This window comes from Nannobrachium achirus (assembly GCF_963921795.1).
Source record: "Nannobrachium achirus genome assembly, chromosome: 23".
Taxonomy (NCBI): Eukaryota; Metazoa; Chordata; class Actinopteri; order Myctophiformes; family Myctophidae; genus Nannobrachium; species Nannobrachium achirus.
The window spans coordinates 34,853,276-34,874,333 of NC_137830.1; the positions used below are offsets into that span (position 1 = coordinate 34,853,276).

Here is a 21,058-nt window from a genome sequence, read left to right on the forward strand (position 1 = left end):
CATCCCTAGTGAAGAATATGCGAGCTGTAAATTGATCTTACCTCCCCTAAGAAGTCGTTGGAGGAACACTTGTCATAGTCCCACACGCTCACTTCTAAGGTCTTTTTCCTCAGCTGAAATGCACATGTCGAAAGGGTTAAGTTACACACACAAAAACCACCTTATCTTGGCCGAATGACAGGGGGAAAAAAAGAAACAAAACGACAACGAGCGTTAGAGAGAAAAGGCTTGATGTCAGCATCAAGGCGAAAACAGACATCTAAGACTGTCTAAGAAACTTTAAACACGCATACCAAGAGAAACCCCAACAAAACACACCAAGTCTGTGATTGATATGGGCTCAGTGGATCATGTAAAATAGGATAATTAACTCCCGATGGTGTTGCCATCTGCTCTGCAAAAACGATTGACCCCCCCTTCAATCACAGGGGGGAATTATATTAAGAACAGTTCCGCACTGGTAGTCAGGGCCCCCAGCGGCAGGCACGAGGGGGGGGCGGCAGTGGGGGGTGATTTGTCGTCTCAAACTAGCAAGTAGACGGGGAAAAGGTACAAGTGAGGTCATGCAGCGCAACGGTAATTAACACAAAATCTACTGGAGACAAAAGACTGCTGAGTCTCAGTAGCCTAACGTAGAAACGATGTTTGTACTGAAGGATATTGTTGTGATGTGCTTGTTTGTTTGTATGTATCTTCAACATTCACAGGTTTTGAAATTCTTTGAAAATTCGAAAGATTTGGGAAGGTTTTCACCTATGACCAAAATACGAACGCCAGGTAGACTAGAAAGTGGTTTATACTGATGCTTTCGTGCATTGCCAGTTGCCTGATAATGTACAATTGTACAATAATTGCTGCTTGATAATTTGTGTGCTTGTATCGGCGCCGATTCGGCGTTGCCTATTTAGGCAGCCTAAGCAAATTCATAGATAGTAAAGTTAATGCACCCTTTTCCATAATGACACTGTACAAATTAACCCTAAACCCAAACAACTGTGCCTCCCCTGAATTAAAATGAATGAATTGAAAGTTAAAAAAGCCTAACACCCCCCCCCCCCACCCCACCCCCCCAAAAAAAAGGAAAACAGCCCAACCACAACCAAAAATTACTGCAATCCCATAATCGAGTAAACATGGTCCACATTTGAAGTCTGTCTGTAAGGACTGTACACTCCAAATTGATGAAACATTTTATCTCTTTGAGGGACGTCACGTTAGCTTTGTGTAGGACATACAGTACAGTACGCACCCTGGCTTTAGGGCCGTGGTTCTCAACATGGGGTCGGTTGCAGGGGGTCCCCAGAAAAATGTAGGAACCAAATGCACCCTAAAGGGGTTTTTACTCCACGACTGTACAAACGGGGGTCCATTAGGTTCCATTTGTACACTCTCAGAGTTAAAATAACTTTTACAGTGTATATTGGGATCCCAGATATCTTTTTTATTTTTATTTTATCCCACGATTTTGTAACCCATTTTTTCACCCAGTGCCAATTGCCTATGTAATCCTGGGCTCTGCTCTCCCTCTGCCGCGCCTGGGGAGACAGACGGACTGACCTCATGCTTCCTTCAATGCATGAGTAGTCAAAGTTGTTTCTTTTCACCTGACAGGGGGGATTTCCGCGGTATGGACGTAGCGCGTGGAAGTAACACGTTATTCCAACCAGTTCCTTTCCCCTCCATCAGGCGCCCCGGCTGGCCAGGGGGAGGCATTATTGAGACCAGGATTACTGCATGTTTTTGTGAGGGTCTCTACCCTAGGAGACACAGGGAGAACATGCAAACTCCATCTGGGATCCCAGATAGATAAGAAAAATCCTGTCAAATAGGGGGTCCGTGGCCTAATCAATGCATATCAAAATGAACGTTTTATTACGTGGGTTCAACTGAGACTGAACAAGCTGTAATCTCTATTGTCCCTCCTCAATCAACTCATTCATTTCTGATCCAATCAGATTAGCCTAACTCATGACAGCGTCCCTTTAAAAGGACTCCTCCTACTTCCTTGTCTCACTCATGCTCTGCTCTGTTCAGGTCACCCACCACCTCCCCGACACCGCCCAAGCAGCAGGCACCACCAGGTTGGCCCTATCTATCTACAGGGGGGCGGGCTCCTGAAGAGCCCCCTGCCTTCATCAGGCAGGATCTGATCAGGACGGATCTGATCGGAATCTTCTCTGCGATGGGGCCCGCGCCAAAGTGTTTAAACATGTCAAATCAATTATAATTGCATTCTCTATTAATGTAGCGTCACGGCCGGGAGGCGAACCCGGGACCCGCCTACATTAATACTACTGCAGTCATGTCTTAATCATATTCATAAGTGAAGTCTCTTAAGTTGAACTGGGGGTCCTTGAAATGAAGAAGTACTGCTTTAGGGAATGTGTAGCCAGTGTAGAAAAATGAATACAAATAAAACGTCCCGGGCCGTGCTGTACCTGCTCCAGGTGTATGTTCTTATAGATGACCGTCTGGTTCCACTCCGGGTTCTGCGTCCTGCCGGCATGTTTGGACCGTCTCTTGTTTTCAGCACTGCAGGGGAGGGGACACACAACACACCGACACTCCGGGTCAAAGAACGAGGCGTACCGGTCCGGGACGCACGGAACGGGAGCGGAGCGGAAGTTTACGGGGAAAACCACAATGCAACGAGCAACAACACAGGAGCAACGATGTCACGCTACGCTGCAAAAACCCAACCAGCATCAATTTAAGCTCGGGAGACTTAAATGTGAACCCGGGATTTTGCAGTGTAGAAGGCATGTATATGAGGGCGAGGCGTAGTGTTTGGTGATGCCACATGTGACCACAGTGTAATAGCCTGATCTATACTCCGTATGAGGACGGTGTATAGATGAAGCTTACGTATATGGATGCCAAGAGACTTTGAACACAATGTATATATTGTAATATTAGGTGATATAGGTATGATATGATGAGATGTTAGGGGTGTCAGTAGTTTTAGTCTAATGTAGAACTAGGGTATACACTGTTAGCAGGGTACGGAAGGGAGTACATGACAATATATGGCAGAAGTCTACCACAATGCCTTGTGAGGGGTTTTGTGGAGTTTAAATGTATTTGAGAAAATAAAGAATGCAGGGCAAAGTAATGATTGTGTGTGTGTGTGTGTGTGTGTGTGTGTGTGTGTGTGTGTGTGTGTGTGTGTGTGTGTGTGTGTGTGTGTGTGTGTGTGTGTGTGTACATACTGTATACTGTGTGTTTTGTGTATTATTAGGCTCAATGAAGAACACTAGTGGAGGATTCTGAACACAATCACAAGACCAATCAACCCAGAAGGTGCAGGGCTCTATTATGTTTCATGGTATCAAATCACAATGGTTAGGAAGACAAACATGGGCGTCTAACGGGGGAGAACACAAGAGTTAGTTGGGAGAGAGGAGGATATCGTCAGCATACAGTAGTATGTTACAGTGAAATGGCTGATGTTAATATTTTAGTTTAAGGGGCATAGCTTTGCTCTAAATTGCATGGAAGGGGGTAGGGGGGTCAGGGTGACACACAAGTGTGTCAGGATGAAAAGGGGGTTGGAAACACTGAGCTAAATTGACCTCCGCAAGCAATGGCCTACCGGTTGAGGGTTAAGAGTACGGCATCGACTGTTCCGCAACCGTGACCAACCAACAAACCAAATTTCAACCAAGGCAAAACAAAGGACCAAAAGTGTCATAATCAATGTGGGACAAGTCACATACCTGGCGTTCTGGACAACCATGACCTGACTGAGGGGTCCAGCATGCATTAGATATAGAAAACAACATACAGAAACAATGGTCAGTGGGCAGTGAAGGGGTCAGAGTGGGTCTGTGGATGCTTTAACCCATTCAGGCCTAGAATTATTGAATGATTTAACTATTGAAAAATAGCAGATATACAAGCTCACAGCGCGGCACCGAGTGCCGCGCTGCGAGCTTGTAGATCTGCTATTTTTGAAAAAGTCGTGAAAAAGTGCGCAAATCTTTGAATATTATGTATTTTCAAAGCGAACGTTTGTAACTGAATTTTTTCTTCTGGGGTGGTCCCTGGAACTAGATATTTTGAGATGGGGGGTGGCCAAATACATATCATTTTGGGGGTCCTTCACATGAAAAGGTTTGAGAACCACTGACATAGTAGTCTCTCAAAAACAGACTAACTGTGAAAAGGACCTTTTCTTTGACGATGGCTTGCCAGATTGCTGACATAGAAACGTAGGTTTTTCCAAAAATCTTAGAAGGATTCAAAAGACACTTATGGAATCGGGTCAAAATTCTAATTTTCACGATTTTTCAAAAATAGCAGATCTACAAGCTCGCAGCGCGGCACTCGGTGTCGCGCTGCGAGCTTGTATATCTGCTATTTTTCAATAGTTAAAGCATAAAATAATGATACACAATAATGTGTACCCGTTCTGAATGGGCTAATGTGCGTGTGTGTGTGTGTGTGTGTGTGTGTGTGTGTGTGTGTGTGTGTGTGTGTGTGTGTGTGTGTGTCATTGTGTGTCACAATTCACTGCAAGATATTCCAAATACCCCAGATATTGTGTTCATAAATGAAAATAGAAAAAACTGCTACTATCCTTGAAATAGGCTGCCCTTTTGATTTGCATATGGACATTTGTTTTACATCCAAACTAATGAAATATCAGCCTTTGGTGGAACGTATTATGGCTTTGGGATATAACTGTCAACTTATTATCCTTGTGTTTGGGAATCTCTGGGACACGTTCACAAACTCATGCTTCGCGGCCTGCAATTGGGAGGATTGCAAAAGACAAACGCAAAAAAGTACTAACTAACTTCTGTCTCAGCTATAATGGGCATGTCTGTCTATCTGGAGAAGGCGATGTTTCGTTTATCCCTGAGTGTAAAGGTAAAAAAAAAAACGAACATCTGTTAAATTTCTGTATAGTATGTCATCAATGTGATATCTTGTTTTCCTCTGTGTGTTAAAATTTAGGCCTGAACACATTATTACGCAATATGTTATGCTTTAAATATTAAAAAGTAGCAGATATACAAGCTCACAGCGAGCTTGTAGATCTGCTATTTTTGAAAAATCTTGAACATTTGTGCAAATCTTAGTCTGTTTTTGAGAGACTACTATTTCAGTGGTTTTTCACGACTTTTTCAAAAATAGCAGATCTACAAGCTCGCAGCGCGGCACTCGGTGCCGCCCTGTGAGCTTGTATATCTGCTATTTTTCACTGGTTAAAGCATTCAATAATAATGTAGGCCTAAATGGGTTAATACTCATGTGCAGCAGCTGTATCTGGTATGACCAATATAATGTAACCTTCTTCTGATCAGTATTTGGATCTATCTGTATTCATGGGTTGCATTTGTAGTCCTAAACCGGCCATATCGAGGATCCATCTGTGTTCATGGGTTGCATTTGTAGTCCTAAACCGGCCATATCGAGGATCCATCTGTGTTCATGGGTTGCATTTGTAGTCCTAAACCGGCCATATTGAGGACCAACACAGGTGTTCAATGTGTTTGATAGGCATAGAACCAATGTTCTACGTTAATCAAAACACCTGTGTTGGTCCTCAAAATGGCTGGTGTAGGACTAAAAATGCAACCCATGAATTTGCGCTTTTTGTGCAGATCCAAATAAAAGAATTCAAATGTGTGTGTGTGTGTGTGTGTGTGTGTGTGCGCGCGTGCGTGTGTGTGTGTGTGTGTGTGTGTGTGTGTGTGTGTGTGTGTGTGTGTGTGTGTGTGTGTGTGTGTGTGTGTGTGTGTGTGTGTGTGCACACGTGTGTGTGTGTGTGTGTGTGTGTGTGTGTGTGTGTGTGTGTGTGTGTGTGTGTGTGTGTGTGTGTGTGTGTGTGTGTGTGTGTGTGTGGATGAGGAAAGTGTCGGTACTGTTACAGTAAAATAATGGACGTGGTGATGTGTCGTCACTCATTGGTTTGTAGCTTCTAGTCCGATGTTGTGACCGTCGCCATCTTGGCGTTCAGCATGTCATCATTGGTGACCATAATTGGACGGACAGAAAGGTGGAGCTGGGGATATGCGTTTCTGCACAACTTAGCCATGAAGAAAAGCATACACTACTTTATTCTCTATTTCAAAGGTTCCCAATCATATTTGAACACGAGGACCCCCCAAAATAATCACATTTGAACTGGGGACCCCCCCACCCCCACCCTGACAAGCACTTTGAATTGTAGGCAATACATTTAGTTTGACTCTGTTCCACAGATAAATACTGTGAAAATAGTCTGAGCTTGTAGATTGTCTATTGTCACAATGTTTGCCTCTTTCTTACGTAATAATTGACAATTTCGCCATTTTGGTATTGAAAAAACACTTATACAGTATGTTGTTGGTTTGGTTACTGATGAGTAAGAAAACAATTTTGCACATTAAGATAATCATCTGGGACCTCCCAAAATAATTTAGGGACCCCCCCAGTTTGGGAACCACTGCTCTATTTTACTCTAAATGAGAACATCATTTATGTGAACACGTTGCACTGCAGTAGATTTGAAGCTAGCGAATGAGAACATCAACTCATTAGGGAAATGTTTACTGAGGTTTTTATAAATCAGGTAAGAAGTAGACTTCTAAGTAATCTGACTTATTTTTCGCAAATAGTGTCGTCTTCCCCTACTAGCCATTACGTTCATTAAACCCTGCAGGTCATTAAACATTTAGATCATGGGTCTTCAACAGGGGGTCCGGGACCCCTAGGGGGTCCTCCAAATCTTTGTGTGATATAAACTTGTTTTTTCCCCCCTTTTTTATATTCACCACTTGAACCCCATGTGGGTCCATATTCTGAGAACTTTAGCCAAAAATAGCAGATCTACAAGCTCGCAACGCCTCGCAGCGCGAGGCGTTGCGAGCTTGTAGATCGTCTATTTTCGGCAAAAAGGTTTGGTGTAGAGGGGGAAAAGAGCAGGCTATAAGTACACACTGAAAGGTCAAGTTTATTAAGTATTGACGGTTCAAGTGGTTAAATATCTGAAAACACAAATAGACATGAATCCAAAATAAACTGATGGTCGTCCTGTCAAACGATGAAACTATATGGAATCTATGAAAATGTTGTGGGGGTCCCCGCTTCATCTCTCTCTCAACTAAGGGGTCCTTGGCCTGATAGAAAACGTTGAAGACCCCTGATTTAGATTATGTGTGTTATACTGTATCTTGTGATCCCATGGATGGGGCAGCAACAGGGGCAGGTGGTTGTGATGTTTTTGTCATATTTTTGCTTTTGTGTTTGTGAGGCACACATCACACATACAGTAAGAACATGGACCGTAGCTGCTGAGAGCTAAGAGCTGTGAGTGTATAAGTGCAAGCGGTGTGACACACACTTGCACTGTGCAACATGCATTTATGGTATCCGCTTTTATCTGAAATGGCCCCGGTAAATACATCAGCAACTCTCCAGGGACCCCACAGATAGAGCTCAGGAAATCTGGGAGAGCCAATTATATTATACTTACAGCGTAATCACCCTGAGCGAGTAGGCCAAGAATAAAAGCGTGGCTCAAATTACAACCAAATATGGGACCTATTGATTTTCCGCGCCCCGGAAACCTGGAAACCCCCGTCAACGACGGCGATGTCAACACAAGTGCAATCTCAAGCCCATATAATTTACATAATTAGTTACGCTTGTCGTTTAATATTGATTAGGAGCTGATCAGTCCCTTAAACAGGGAGGGGATGTCAAATGACCCCATTGGATTTGTAAAACGTTGGGCCCAAACTGTGTGTACAGGCTAAAAATAGGTGTGATGAAATTGATACCAGGAGTGGTTGATGTGCTGTACACTCAAACATGTCATGGCAAGCCAAAATCAATTGTAAATCGATTTTTTTAGAATGAATGGAAATTAGGTTTGAGGCTTCAAGCTTTACGAAATGGCTGCTGTTGAAGCTGGATTTCAATGAGAATGTCACTATGAGTGAATTACTTATTACTCAGGACAGACTCGATTTATGGCTCCCAATACCAGCTGATAGTCGACATTTAAATATATTGAACACTAACTCACTATCTCACTGGTGAACATGAGGTCATGTGGACCTCATAATCATCAATCAGTGACAATCATTGTTTCTCATTCAGATGTTTCTCAAACTAAACTGTTGCCACCTGTAAACGTGCAAGATTGTTCAGACAAATTAACCATTAAACACAATTATGAATCCTTAAATACTAAAGATTTATAATATATATATTATTTAAGCCTTTGACCCCCAGTGATGAGTCCGTTCGCCATTTTACGCAAGGCTCACACCACCAAGGCGAGAGCTCGTCAAATCCTTATTTGGGCATGGAAGCATGAAGCCAGAAGTCACGTGATCTGAACAAAAAAATACGAAAATCTAATTTTCTCTGCTTTGTGCTGATTTTGGCCGAAAACAAGCCACAGTCAACTGGCAATATCTCTGCACTGAATTATCGCGGCTGGCAATTTTTTCACCAACACTAGAAGACCCATTGCGTCTTTTAACACCACCCGCAGATGGATTGTGGCGAGGCATAATATTCTATGATTTTTCAAAGGTATGTGAAAACATCGGGTTTGCTGGCAAGGGCAGAGCAGATGAAGTTTTACATCTGGCAGTCAAAGAATTAATATATTTCCATTCGAACCGCCTCCCTCCAATTTAGAGTAGGCATTTAGAATCTTAACAGTATAATGTCCAATACTCATTGATTTGAACAGTTCCTGGTGTGTGTGTTGGTGTGTGTGTTGGTTGCCCCCCGTGACTCACCCTCTCCCTGGCAGAAGGTAGACTTTAACAAAGGGGTCGGAGTAGCCATTGTTGTCCCGTGGGGCGAGGTTCCTGGCCTGGAGGACGTGGACAATCAAGTTGCCCAGCTGTTTATCGTAGTGGATCTGAAGCTGCAACGAGCAGAGCAGAAGCAGAATGTTGGAATCAAAGATAGGAACAAAACAAAACCTGTCAAGAGTTTTGTCTGACTAGGTTCTAGATATCAAACTATCCTATAGTAATTGTAAGAATGATGTTCTACAACAGTGGTTCTTAAAGGAGTAGTTCACCCCCACATTTTTGTCCTATTGATTACTCACGCCATGGAGAAAAAAGAAAAATGTATCACATTCCTAAGGCTGTGACCCCAAAGCTATTGTAGTACAGTGTTGTTTTTGACAGCAAATTTTTATTTAGTTTTAGTCATAGTCTTTTGAATAAAATGTAATTTAGTTTTAGTCATAATTTAGTCACAAAAGTATTAGTTTTAGTCTAATTTTAGTCGACTAAATATAATTTTGGCAGGCCTTGATGGCATCGTAATGACTGATTTTGCACTTGATTGTGTGCTGAAAATAGACGATCTACAAGCTTACAACACGTCGCAGCGCGACGCGTTGGGAGCTTGTAGATCTGCTATTTTCAGCATGCAACACCTGAGAGCAACCAAACATAAAATTATCTTCAGCACCAGTCTCTCCCTAATGTTTTAGTCTAGTTTTTGTTTAGTTGACAAAATTGTCAATAATATATTTATAGTCTTAGTTTTCAGTCATCACAGCTTAGTTTTTATTTAGTTTTTATTTAGTTTTCGTCAGTGAAAAAAACACAGTCGACAAACATTTTCTGTCATAGTTTTAGTCGACTCACTACAACACTGTTGTAGTGAGAATTGTCTGTCAGTCTGTCTGTCTGTCTGTCACTCTGTCCACACAAGCAGGTGCAGAAGCGGCTCACAAATCCACACCTCTAGGTTGCTAGGGAATGTGTGTCACTTTGTTAAAATGTGTAATACACACATGCAGGGGAACGCTGCAAAACAGAATAAATATAAATATACCTTACCATATACCTTATCATTTTAGTGAAACGCTGTTAAGCAAGTCATGTTTATTCATAGCCTCGTAAACCGCCCTCTTCCGGAAACCATTTCATTTTGGATTACGGAAGTTGGTCGTTTACTAGGCTAGTTTATTCATTATAGCACATTTAAAAAAACAACAGCAGTGGACCCAACGTGCTTTCCAATCAAAGATGTACCTGTATCTCTCCAGAGACAGGGTGGGACTGGGTCTTGACCGCCTCTGCTGTCTGTAAGACAATACATAATATAAGACATATATACTGTAAATGACATATATAAATGATCGCTGTCGGACAGAAAGCACAAATCGCTTGTTTTAAACATACGTGCCCTACTTTATGCTAGCAAAAACAGCAGATTTACAAGTGAGCCTGTAGAGCATACATGGGCAACTGGCGGCCCGGGGGCCACATGCGGCCCCCACCTTCACTTAATGCGGCCCGCAGGTTAATACCAGAATACTGATATATTATTGATTTCAGCTGTTACAATTACAACCATTATCTGCTTTAATTCCGTCAGTCTATATTAGTAGCTTAATGACTAGTATAGTAGTATTAAAATGTATTTTATGTCCATTGTTTTTTATTTAGGTTCATAAAGTTAACAGGGGTTTATAACAAAATGTGTTTGAATTAAAATCAAAATGTTACATTACAGGATTCCAATAAAAAAATAAAAATTCAGGATTCCAATTCAAAAGAAGCAAAAATTGCCGATCTACAAGCTCAAAACGCATCGCAGCGCGATGCGTTTTGAGCGTGTAGAGAACATTGAAGTCCATAGATGTTCTGAACAGCAATCAATCATGTTCACATTAACTTGCAGATTGATGCATTGTTCTTGCTGTTGTATATCCAACCATAGTAATTGAAAATGCCATCAGACATTTGTTGCCTTGTGTATGCGACCTGACCAGGCCTGGAATTTCATCATTTTAGGGGCAAGGCCACTTGGCCTTTGGGGTTGTCCATTTTTTTGGGGCACAAAGGCCAAATGCCAGGGCAGGAAGGCCATCAAATAAAACAAGATTTTAGTCCATTTAAATAAGTTAAGGGTTAACGATTTTAAATGTAATATGTAGAATATCTGCTGTGAAACAAATACATTGGTATTTACAATCTGATTCATGCTCAGCCCTGCACAAATCAAAGATACTGGATTGGTTTACAAATGGGTACTCAACAAGACACTGGTGTCTACATACTGACAAGACAGAGACAGAGGAGAAAGTGTTACAGTCAACTGGGGCATTAAGGCCACTGTGGCCTCAGGTCATACCATTTTTTGGAGGGGCACAAGGCCAAACTGAGGGGCAACGACGGCCATGGCCTTCATGGCCTCTGTGAAATTCCTGCCCTGGACCTGACGGTCGCTTATCTCCCAATTTAGGGAGTCTTCCTGGTTTACTTTACACCAAGGGTCTTCAACAGGGGGTCCGGGACCGCTAGGGGGTCCTCAGAGTTACTACAGGGGGTCCTCCAATTCTCCTTTTTTATATTAACCATTTGAAAGCAAGTATCCATATTCTGAGAACTTTAGCCAAAAATAGCAGATCTCCAAGCTCACATTGTAGATCGGCTATTTTCGGCAAAGAGGTTTGGTGTATACTGTAGGGCAGGGGTGGGCAACTTTGATGATGGAGAGGGCCACTATACATTTCCGACTTCACTCTAGAGGGCCACATTGCATATTGCTACGCCCTACTTTGTCATTCTAGTATGTCATACAAAAGAAGCAAAAATAGCGATCTACAAGCTCAAATGTAGATTGGCTATTTTTGCGTCTTTTGAATTGGAATACTGAATTTTTTTTTTGTTATTTTTTTAATTGGAATCCTGAAATATAACATTAATTTCAAATGCATTTAATTATACTTATGTTAACTTCATGAACGCAAATACAAATAGCCTACGTTGGACACAAAATATCTAACATTTGAATGCTACTATACCAGTCATTAAGCTACTAATAGACTTGAGTAAATTCAACCTAGTCATGTTTGTATGATTGGAATTGTAACAGCTGAAATCAATAATATATGATTGTTTTGATATTAACCAGCAGAGGGCCGCATTAAGTGAAGGTGGGGGCCACATGTGGCCCCCGGGCCGCCAGTTGCCCATGTATGCTGTAGGGGGAACAAGCACGGAGTGTAAACTATATATGGAATCTATGAAAAGGTTGTGGGGGTCCCTGCTCCAGCTCTCTCTCAGCTAAGGGGCCGTTGGCCTGGAAACGTTGAAGACCCCTGTACTGTACGCGAGTATTCCTACCATAGGAGACGCGGTTGCATAAATTAGAAGGCGCGGCTTGTGATTGGCTGGAGCGGAGCTCTGGAGCGCTCGGCTGTGGTCACTTGGACTGCGCGGGCGGGTGTGAATGCGTTTATCGTGGGCTTGCCCAGGCCTTACGGCCTGGGCATAAATATAACGATTGCATTCACCACGGCTTCGTAACTCGCGCGGCGCTCCACCGGCCGCGCGGCCAGGCCTGCAGGACCAAGGTCCGCTGGCCTTCGCGCCGCTTGCAATGTCGTGGACAATAACTGTGACATCTAACCATAAAACGAGCGCTCCTTCAAACGGCGTCTCCTACGGTAGGAATAATAACGTACTGTACACCACCGCCGACCGCACAGACTCCCTCACCTTGCTGCCGTGGCGTTTCCTGCTGCTGATGGAGGGCGAGCTGGGCTGAGCGGGGCTGGAGGACGCCGAGGTGGAGGTGGCGGGCGGAGCCGAGGAGGTGGAGGTGGTGGTGGTGGGGGGCTGCTGGGGGGCCTGCTGCTGGGACACCTTCTGCAGCTCGGCCGCCAGCTGCTTGGGATCCACGCCGGGGGACCTGGGAGGCCTGTCACCTGGAAGACACAGCACGCACAGGATATATATATGAGCACAGGGTTCAATGTGATGCAACGCCATGCATTTTCTTAACCCATTTAGGGCCTAGAATTATTGAATGCTTTAGCTATTGAAAATATCAAACCTCGGTTCGAAAGTGAAGCGGTGAATTTGTATTCTATATGTTCTAGATCTATACATTCTGTGATCTATACTTTCTATGTGCTTTAGTTCTAGTTCTGAATGAATGAATGATTTTGTCTGGAGAGCCAAATTGTCATGTGAAGCTTGGCCAATCCTCAATTCTTCATTCTGGACATGCACGGGACAGACAAAACTAACCAATCACAGTGCAGAGATGCACGGGACAGGTACGGGACACACAAAGCCACACCTTGGAAGCGGCTTTCACCGCTTCAAAATAGCAGATATACAAGCTCTTTTATATCTGCACAGACCCTTTAGATCTGCTATTTTTTTTAAAGTCGTGAAAATGTGTGCAAATCTTTGAATATAATGTATTTTCAAAGCGAACGTTTGGAACTCAAATTTTGCTTCTGGGGGGGGTCCCTGGAACGAAATATTTTGAGATGGGGGTCCGGTCCGTGACCAAATAAATATCATTTTGGGGGTCCTTCACATGAAAAGGTTTGAGAACCACTGACATAGTAGTCTCTCAAGAACAGACTAACTGAGCTCCATTTAACTCTTATTGTGCCTATTTTTTTTTATTTATTTTTTTTTTCGAGCCGGGCCGCCGGCCGTCATCTGTTTACACGGCCCGCGAGAGCGTCGCGCCGCCGATATTTACCATCCACTCCAATGCAATCCAGGATCTTTAGAGCTCATTTTCTCTGTTCCATGCATATCCATGAGGTGTGCAAGGTTTAATCATGGCTAAATCGCCGAAAATAGGGCTTCTAAAATGCTTGGTAGCCAATAGCTAACTTCAAGCTAACTTCATCCTGTCCCTGTTCATGCACAAAGGAAAGTGTTCAGGCGCGTCATGGCTGCGCACGGCTTGTGCATATACAGCGCTTGTCTATGGTGGATTCTATGGCCATTGGGCCCTCTAGTGGTGAAAAGGTGGCACTGAAAGGGTTAAGTGAAAAGGACCTTTTCTTTGACGATGGCTGGCCAGATTGCTGACATAGAAACATAGTTTTTTCAAAAAATCTTAGAAGGATTCAAAAGACACTTATAGAATCCTGGAAGACGCAGCATGCACAGGATATATATATGAGCACAGGGTTCAATGTAATGCAACGCCATTAGGGGTGTAACGATACATTTTAATAGCGATTCGATACATATCACGATACATGGTTGACGATACGATACATGGACGATATTGGTTCATTCATGGCGATACGATATGATTCGATTCAATGATTTAAAATCGAAATAGTAACTATTTAGCAAAGAAATTAAATCTGTGTGAAAGGTGTGGATAGTGCAGGTTTTTAAGGGAAACATGTATTATTATGGATATAAATAAGTAAACACAGTGATTATCTGCCAAATACATGGAAATTGTATATTGACAAACCTGCACCTTGACATGAACCCAGAGATTACACACATTTATCGATAGACCAGTGTAGCTATATGGAAAGGAAAAGTAAATAAACCCCTCTTTTTATTTATTTTTTCTTAAAAAAGGTAAATACAATGCACAAGTAGGTAGTATCGATACAATCGATTCTTTGCACTACCGATACCGATACGTATCGATACGATACAAATTTAAACTATTCGATTCGATTTTAGCTGTTTTCATTTCGATATACTTCGATTTTTTAAGTTAAAAACGATATTTCAATGCAGTTACTATATCGTTACACCCCTAAACGCCCTAAACTTTAAAAAAAATTAAAATATATATATTATATATATATGAGCACAGGGTTCAACATAATGCAACGCCAATTTTTATTTTGTCACACGCACATATATTCACAGGGGTCAACATTTACATCATTTTCATTATCATATTAAAGTTATTTTTAATCCTCCGTGGTGTCATTCTTCCGGGTCGTGTATTCAGTCCATTTCTCCCATTTTACAAGAAACAACTCTTCCTGTATCCTCTAGTCTATGTGTAAATCTCTCCATTACATAGATTTCCTCCACCAATCACAGCCACTCACAGTCACAAGTTTGCGAGTCACTTCTATACCACAGTCATGTTATTGCTTTTTTAACGCCATATATTTTATTAAAGTAAATAACTTAAAAAAAACTAAAATATATATATTTTTTGTTTTTGTTGCATTGCTATGCTAATAATAATTTGAAGACCAACAGTGGTTCCCTATGGAGACACAAACAGCCTGCTTTGTTCCCTGTGGAGACACAAAAGCCGGTTTTCCACAGGCCCAACTCCACACCACTCCACACCACACCGCCCACTTGTGTCAGGTTTTCCACTACAAGGAACTGGGTAGAGTGGTGTGAAAGTGGTACTTAACGGGGTACCAAAACGGCACCCAACGCCTGTTTGTTTTATAGGCTATATCTGTTTATAAAGAGGTCGATTATAGGCATAATTGTGTTCCCCAGCCCTAACCTCGCCCACCAGGCTTTCTACCCCAGTCCTGCAGTTGAGATTCCACGAAGCACCAAGAACATAACCAACACAAACAGCGGACATACATCTATCGTCGCGAGTCGAAATAAACAACGGCAAATGTGTCGGCCATCCGTTATTTTATATAGATCTTTATATGGATCTTCTCAGTGAGATGTCTCCTGTTTGTATTTGTAACTGCATGTGTTGAATGGGGAAAAGAATCTACAGTACATGTACTGTAGCTGCGGTAGTAGCATGTATGCTAGCGCAACTAGCACTACATTCTAGCATACTTCTTTGTGTAGTTTGGCCAATAAAGTTATTATTTGACTATGTTCACCCCGACGTTAGTCGTCGCTATAGTTGTAAAGACTCGATGAAGAACTGTGTGAGTGTGTGTCATCTAAAACATTGTCCACCACATCTCTAAAAAATAATTAGCGCAAGTTAGCTTCTCCGTTGTGTTTACAGAGAAAGGGGCGTTGATTTCTTTCGGGAGCGGAGGGGCGGAGGGGAGGAGAGGGGGGGGGGGGCACTGTAGTGGAAAACCTACATATAAAATGCGGTGCGGTGCGGTGTCGTGCGGTGTCGTGCCGTGTCGGGCTAAATACTGGTATGGAAAACCGGCTAAAAGAGTCTCCTCAAAATATTGGCTTAGGAATGCGACAAATGATGCTGTATCAACCAGGCCTGGAATTTCGTCATTTTAGGGGCAAGGCCACTTGGCCTTTGGGGTTGTCCATTTTTTTAGGGCACAAAGGCCAAATGCCAGGGAAGGAAGGCCATCAAATAAAACAAGTTTTTAGTCTATTGAAATAATTGGTTGAATTTAAGGGTTAGGGATGATAACCTAATCTACAGTGAAATAGATAATGGTATTTACAACCTGATCCATGCTCAGCCCTGCACCAATCAAAGTCACTGGATTGGTTTAAAGATGGGGACTCGGGGGAGTCAAGATTTCAGAATTTCAACAAAGGACACAGGTGTCTACATGACAAGAAAGAGACACTGGTGTCTACTGTCTACTTATTGACAAGAAAGAGACTGAGGAGAAAGTGTCAGCTGGGACATTAAGGCCACTGTGGCCTCAGGTCATGCCATTGGTTTGAGGGGCAAAAAGGCCAAACTGTGGGGCAACGATGGCCATGATGACCTTCATGGCCTCCATGAAATTCCTGCCCTGGTATCAACACAGCATCATTTAATGCGGGGGTGGGGACTGGGGACCGCTGTGACACCATGACAATCACGTACCAATCAGTAGCCTGCAGTGTTTCTCACTGCAAACTGAGGTGACCCGAGGTGACCATCATCTCAGCTCGACAGGCAGGGGCGTGCTGGGGCCCTGATTCAGCCCGGGAAAAAGAGTTGGAGAGGCCCTCATTGCGCGCTATAGAGAGAGATCTCTCTCCATAGCGCTGCTGCTACTCAAAGACAAGTGACAAGCCAGTGGGCCAATACAAGAGTTATATTTCGTCGTTGTCGGGTGGAAACCTTGTATGTCCAAAACCGTTTGTTTTGTATTTATCATTTAAAAATTGATTTAAACTAGTGAAAACAACCGATCTACAAGCACACAACGCCTTGCGGTGCGACGGCCTTGTATGATGAAGCAGGGCTTTGATTTGCGAAAAAATCTACAAATTTGAAACTTGGAAATACGAGGTTTCTGCCCGACAGTGACGATTTACTTTGTTGGCCGCCCAGCCCCCAAAATGGTACGAAGGCCGACATTTTATTTTTAATTTTTTCCTAAAGGCCGGCCTGAACTGGCCGTTCGGGAGTTGTCCTGCTTTTCCCAATGGCCAGCACGTCCCTGTCGACAGGGCTGATGATCAGAGAGAGAGAGAGCGAGAGAGAGAGAGAGAGAAGGAGAGGGAGAGGGGGTGCATACATGGTGAGGTAAGGGGAGGATTAAGATCACCTTTGTTGGGCTCATGGAAATCCAGCTGCTGGGAACTCTCTGAGTCAGCCAACATATTTAGATCACTATGAGAGAGACAGACAGACAGACAGAGAGTCAGAGAGAGTTAGGCAGGAACAGAGGAAGTCATACATTATTTAAAGTCCAAGGAAAAAAGCTGAAGCAAAACTGAAACGGAAGAGACAGCCAGGAGAAGTAAAGCGAGGTGACAGACGTCCTGAAATAACCTTCGGTACATTAATAACCATTTCAAACGGAAGGTCATGATGCTTATCAGCAGGTGTTCCTGGATCCATTAACGTTCGGTTAAGGTTAAATCCCAGCTTGATTGTGACATTCATGAAAGGCAGCGTCACGCGGGCGAGGCAGGATGCAAGCGTGGAGAGAGAGACAGTGAAAAGACTGGTAAGTGAGAGACGGAGGAGAACGGTGACAGCCGGTGAAAGAAGATAAAGGTGGGGGAAAAAACAGACGGATTAGGGGGGTTGAGAGCGGTGTTGATTTTGAAGACTAAAAACTATGATGACAATGTTTCATCGACTACATAATATATAGTTGTCAATTCCGTCAACAAATACAAACTAGAGCAGGGGTCTTCAACAGGGGGTCTGGGACCCCTAGGGGGTCCTCAGAGTTACTACAAGGGGTCCTCCAAATCTTTGTGTGATAGAAACTTGTTTTTTTCCCCCCCTTATTTATATTAACCACTTGAAACCTAGCATCCATATTCTGAGAACTTTAGCCAAAAATAGCAGGTCTACAAGCTCACAACGCCTTGCGCTGCGAGACGTTGTGAGCTTGTAGATCGGCTATTTTCGGCAAAGGACTTTGGTGTAGAGGGAAAAAGAGCACAGCACAAGAGTACAGAGTGAAAGGTCTAGTTTATCAAGTATTGACGCTACAGGGACGTTTTTTTGGGGGGGCTCTAAACTTTATTCTAAACCATTTTCAATGGAATCAATCGTCGGACCATCTAGACTCGGTCGTTGGAAAGCGTAGGACGAGCCAGGACCACCCACATCTCTACAAGCAGCTCAGGGTAGGTAAAATAGCAAAAAAAAATGTATTGTATTGAAAAAAAAGCCGGACTTGTTCGGGATACGAAGAAGGGTTAAGACTATTTTTCTAATATTTAATATTTTTTAAATTTTGGACAAAATAGCCAATTTTACATGGAGGAACCCAGATTTCCCTAGTACCCAACGAGTTGTAAGCATGTAGATCAGCTATATCTGCTTTTCTTGTTATTTATGTATGACAATCGTTTTCAACATTTTTTTTTGACGATCGGATGTACAGTATGTAATAACTTTAACAGGCCTATAATATACTTACAGTCTGACGCAGAGTTCTGCCTCGCCACACTGCTGTCCCACAAGCCCCTGCACTTCTTCATACGTCTTCCCCGACAGAGGGACGCCGTTCCACTCCAGGACTTGCATTCCTACACGCACACACACACACACACACAAGTACCATTACACATGCACGCGTAACAATTACACACGCATGCACAAACAGGAGCATGCGCACACCGCACACAGTCCACAACAGCAAAAACATTAAACCTCAAAGCCTGATAAAATTCATTTCAAAATTTTAATTAATCAATCTTACTAATCTGTATGGTAGAGCAGTGGTTCTCAAAGTGGTCCTAAACACTCTATCCATTTATACATTGGCTATTCAAAAATAGAGGATGTACAAGCTCACGGCTCGTCACTTAGTGCCGTGCTGCCAACTTGTGCATCTGCTATTTTTGAATAAAAAAAATTATAATAATCTCGAAAATGCTTGGAAGATTTTGAATAATTTAGATTCTTTTTAACACAAATCTTCTCCTCTGGGGTCCTTGGCGCAACATGTTTTCAGATGGGGTGTCCGCGGCCAAATAAATAGCAATTTCTTGACACAAAGAAGTTTGAGAACCACTGTAGAGTACGTTAATACAATATAGGCTAACTAGAACATCTCTAGTAGTTGGAGGTTTGTCTCCCTACTCTTCCATATTAGGGTAGGACACCTAAAATTTGGTTGACAATGTCAATAAAGTTATTTGGCGCAGCAGGTGGTGCAACAGATTGACCACTAATGTTTTCTTTCATATTTATGGTAGTTTGGACATTGTTGCAGTACCCTCTCCATCTGGAGAGCAGAGGACATAAAACGTCCAGCTCCAGATCGTAGCTTTAATGATCAGAAATATTCAGAGCAAGAATGTGTGAGCAGGTACATTTAAATGATGTGACTAGCCAGACATATTAGCAAGCCTCAACAGTGGGAGCAGCATTAGGCTAATCCACTGAGCTAGCCAAAGTGTCACACTGCCTTTTATCCGCAATTATCATTCAAACCCATTTAGAACGGGTACACATTATAGTGTATCATTATTTTATGCTTTAACTATTGAAAAATAGCAGATATACAAGCTCACAGCGCGGCACCGAGTGCCGCGCTGCGAGCTTGTAGATCTGCTATTTTTGAAAAATCGTGAACATTTGAATTTTGACCCGATTCTAAAGTGTCTTTTGAATCCTTCTAAGGTTTTTTGAAAAACCTATGTTTCTATGTCAGCAATCTGGCCAGCCATCGTCAAAGAAAAGGTCCTTTTCAGTTGAACTGGAGCTCAGTTAGTCTGTTCTTGAGAGACTACTATGTCAGTGGTTCTCAAACATTTTCATGTGAAGGACCCCCAAAATGATATGCATTTGGCCACGGACCCGCATCTCAAAATATTTAGTTCCAGGGACCCCCCAGAAACAAAATTTGAGTTACAAACGTTCGCTTTGAAAATACATACTGTATATGCAAAGATTTGCACACATTTTCACGACTTTTTCAAAAATAGCAGATCTACAAGCTTGCAGCGCGGCACTCGGTGCCGCGCTGTGACCTTGTATATCTGCTATTTTCACTGGTTAAAACAATCAATAATTCTATGTTTAAATGGGTTACGTGTCAGGCGTTAGAAGTGCAATCAGTGGCTAATTTCCTTTCCTCCAAAACCTACTCCCAGCCATGAAAACGTGCTGAGCAGGAACTGATCCTTATTAACCCCGAGTGAACCGAGACGACACGGTTCAAACGAGTCCACACACACAGCACAGCAAACGGTAACCACAGCACGCCACGCACCCCGCCTTCAGGCAGGACTTACACAGGTTCAAACAGCTCTTCAGCGGGTTCCATGATTTGAGTCGCACTCGTAAGTCTTGAGGTGCTGTGTGCATGATGAGCAACATTGTGCTAAATTATAAGGCTTTGTTCAGAGTCAGAGTCAAAGGAGTAGTTCACCCCCAAAATGACTATTTTTCTATTGATTACTCATGCTATGGACACTTGAGTTCAATAATATTTTTGAGTTTTTGTTGCATTCCTAAGACAATAATTTGATAATAATACATTTACACCCATTGATTGACTAAAAACAATTTTTTGTCTTAGCAATGTGACAAACACAAATTTCTTTTATTGAACTCAAGTCTTCATGGCGAGAGTAATCAATAGAAAAAAGGTCATTTTGGGGGTGAACTACTCCTTTAAGACTATCCTTTGGACTGACTGTCCACACCACACTGTTGTTTTCAAGTGATCAGAGCGGAACTGAACTCTGTGCATTCAGAGTTCTGACATCCTCTGCCAATATCTGTATTGATTGCTGTGATAACGACGTAATGACATACTGTAGGCGCGAGTGACGCTTAATTTATGCTTGCAGAAAACAGCCCATCTGCAAGCTCACAACCCGTTACAGCACAAGGCGCTGTAAGCTTGTAGATGTGCCATTTTACCGTGAGTGACGCCATCATACAACAGAGTATACATCAGATGAGACACATCTTTAGAAATCAGGTTTAAATCACATTTCAAACCACAAAATAATGTGGT

General features: G+C 42.7%; 1 protein-coding gene across 1 annotated transcript in view; it reads right to left on the reverse strand.

The window, feature by feature from the left end:
- Positions 1-21,058, reverse strand: part of pcloa (piccolo presynaptic cytomatrix protein a) — a gene marked incomplete at both ends in the record, with an annotated part of 108,645 nt that overhangs the window by 13,748 nt on the left and 73,839 nt on the right. The window contains 8 exons of the mRNA XM_080754347.1: positions 42-113; positions 2,439-2,532; positions 3,717-3,743; positions 8,745-8,875; positions 10,005-10,055; positions 12,480-12,688; positions 17,171-17,235; positions 18,506-18,614. Coding sequence (XP_080610473.1) covers positions 42-113; positions 2,439-2,532; positions 3,717-3,743; positions 8,745-8,875; positions 10,005-10,055; positions 12,480-12,688; positions 17,171-17,235; positions 18,506-18,614 — 758 coding nt within the window. The remainder of the gene's footprint in view (positions 1-41; positions 114-2,438; positions 2,533-3,716; positions 3,744-8,744; positions 8,876-10,004; positions 10,056-12,479; positions 12,689-17,170; positions 17,236-18,505; positions 18,615-21,058) is intronic.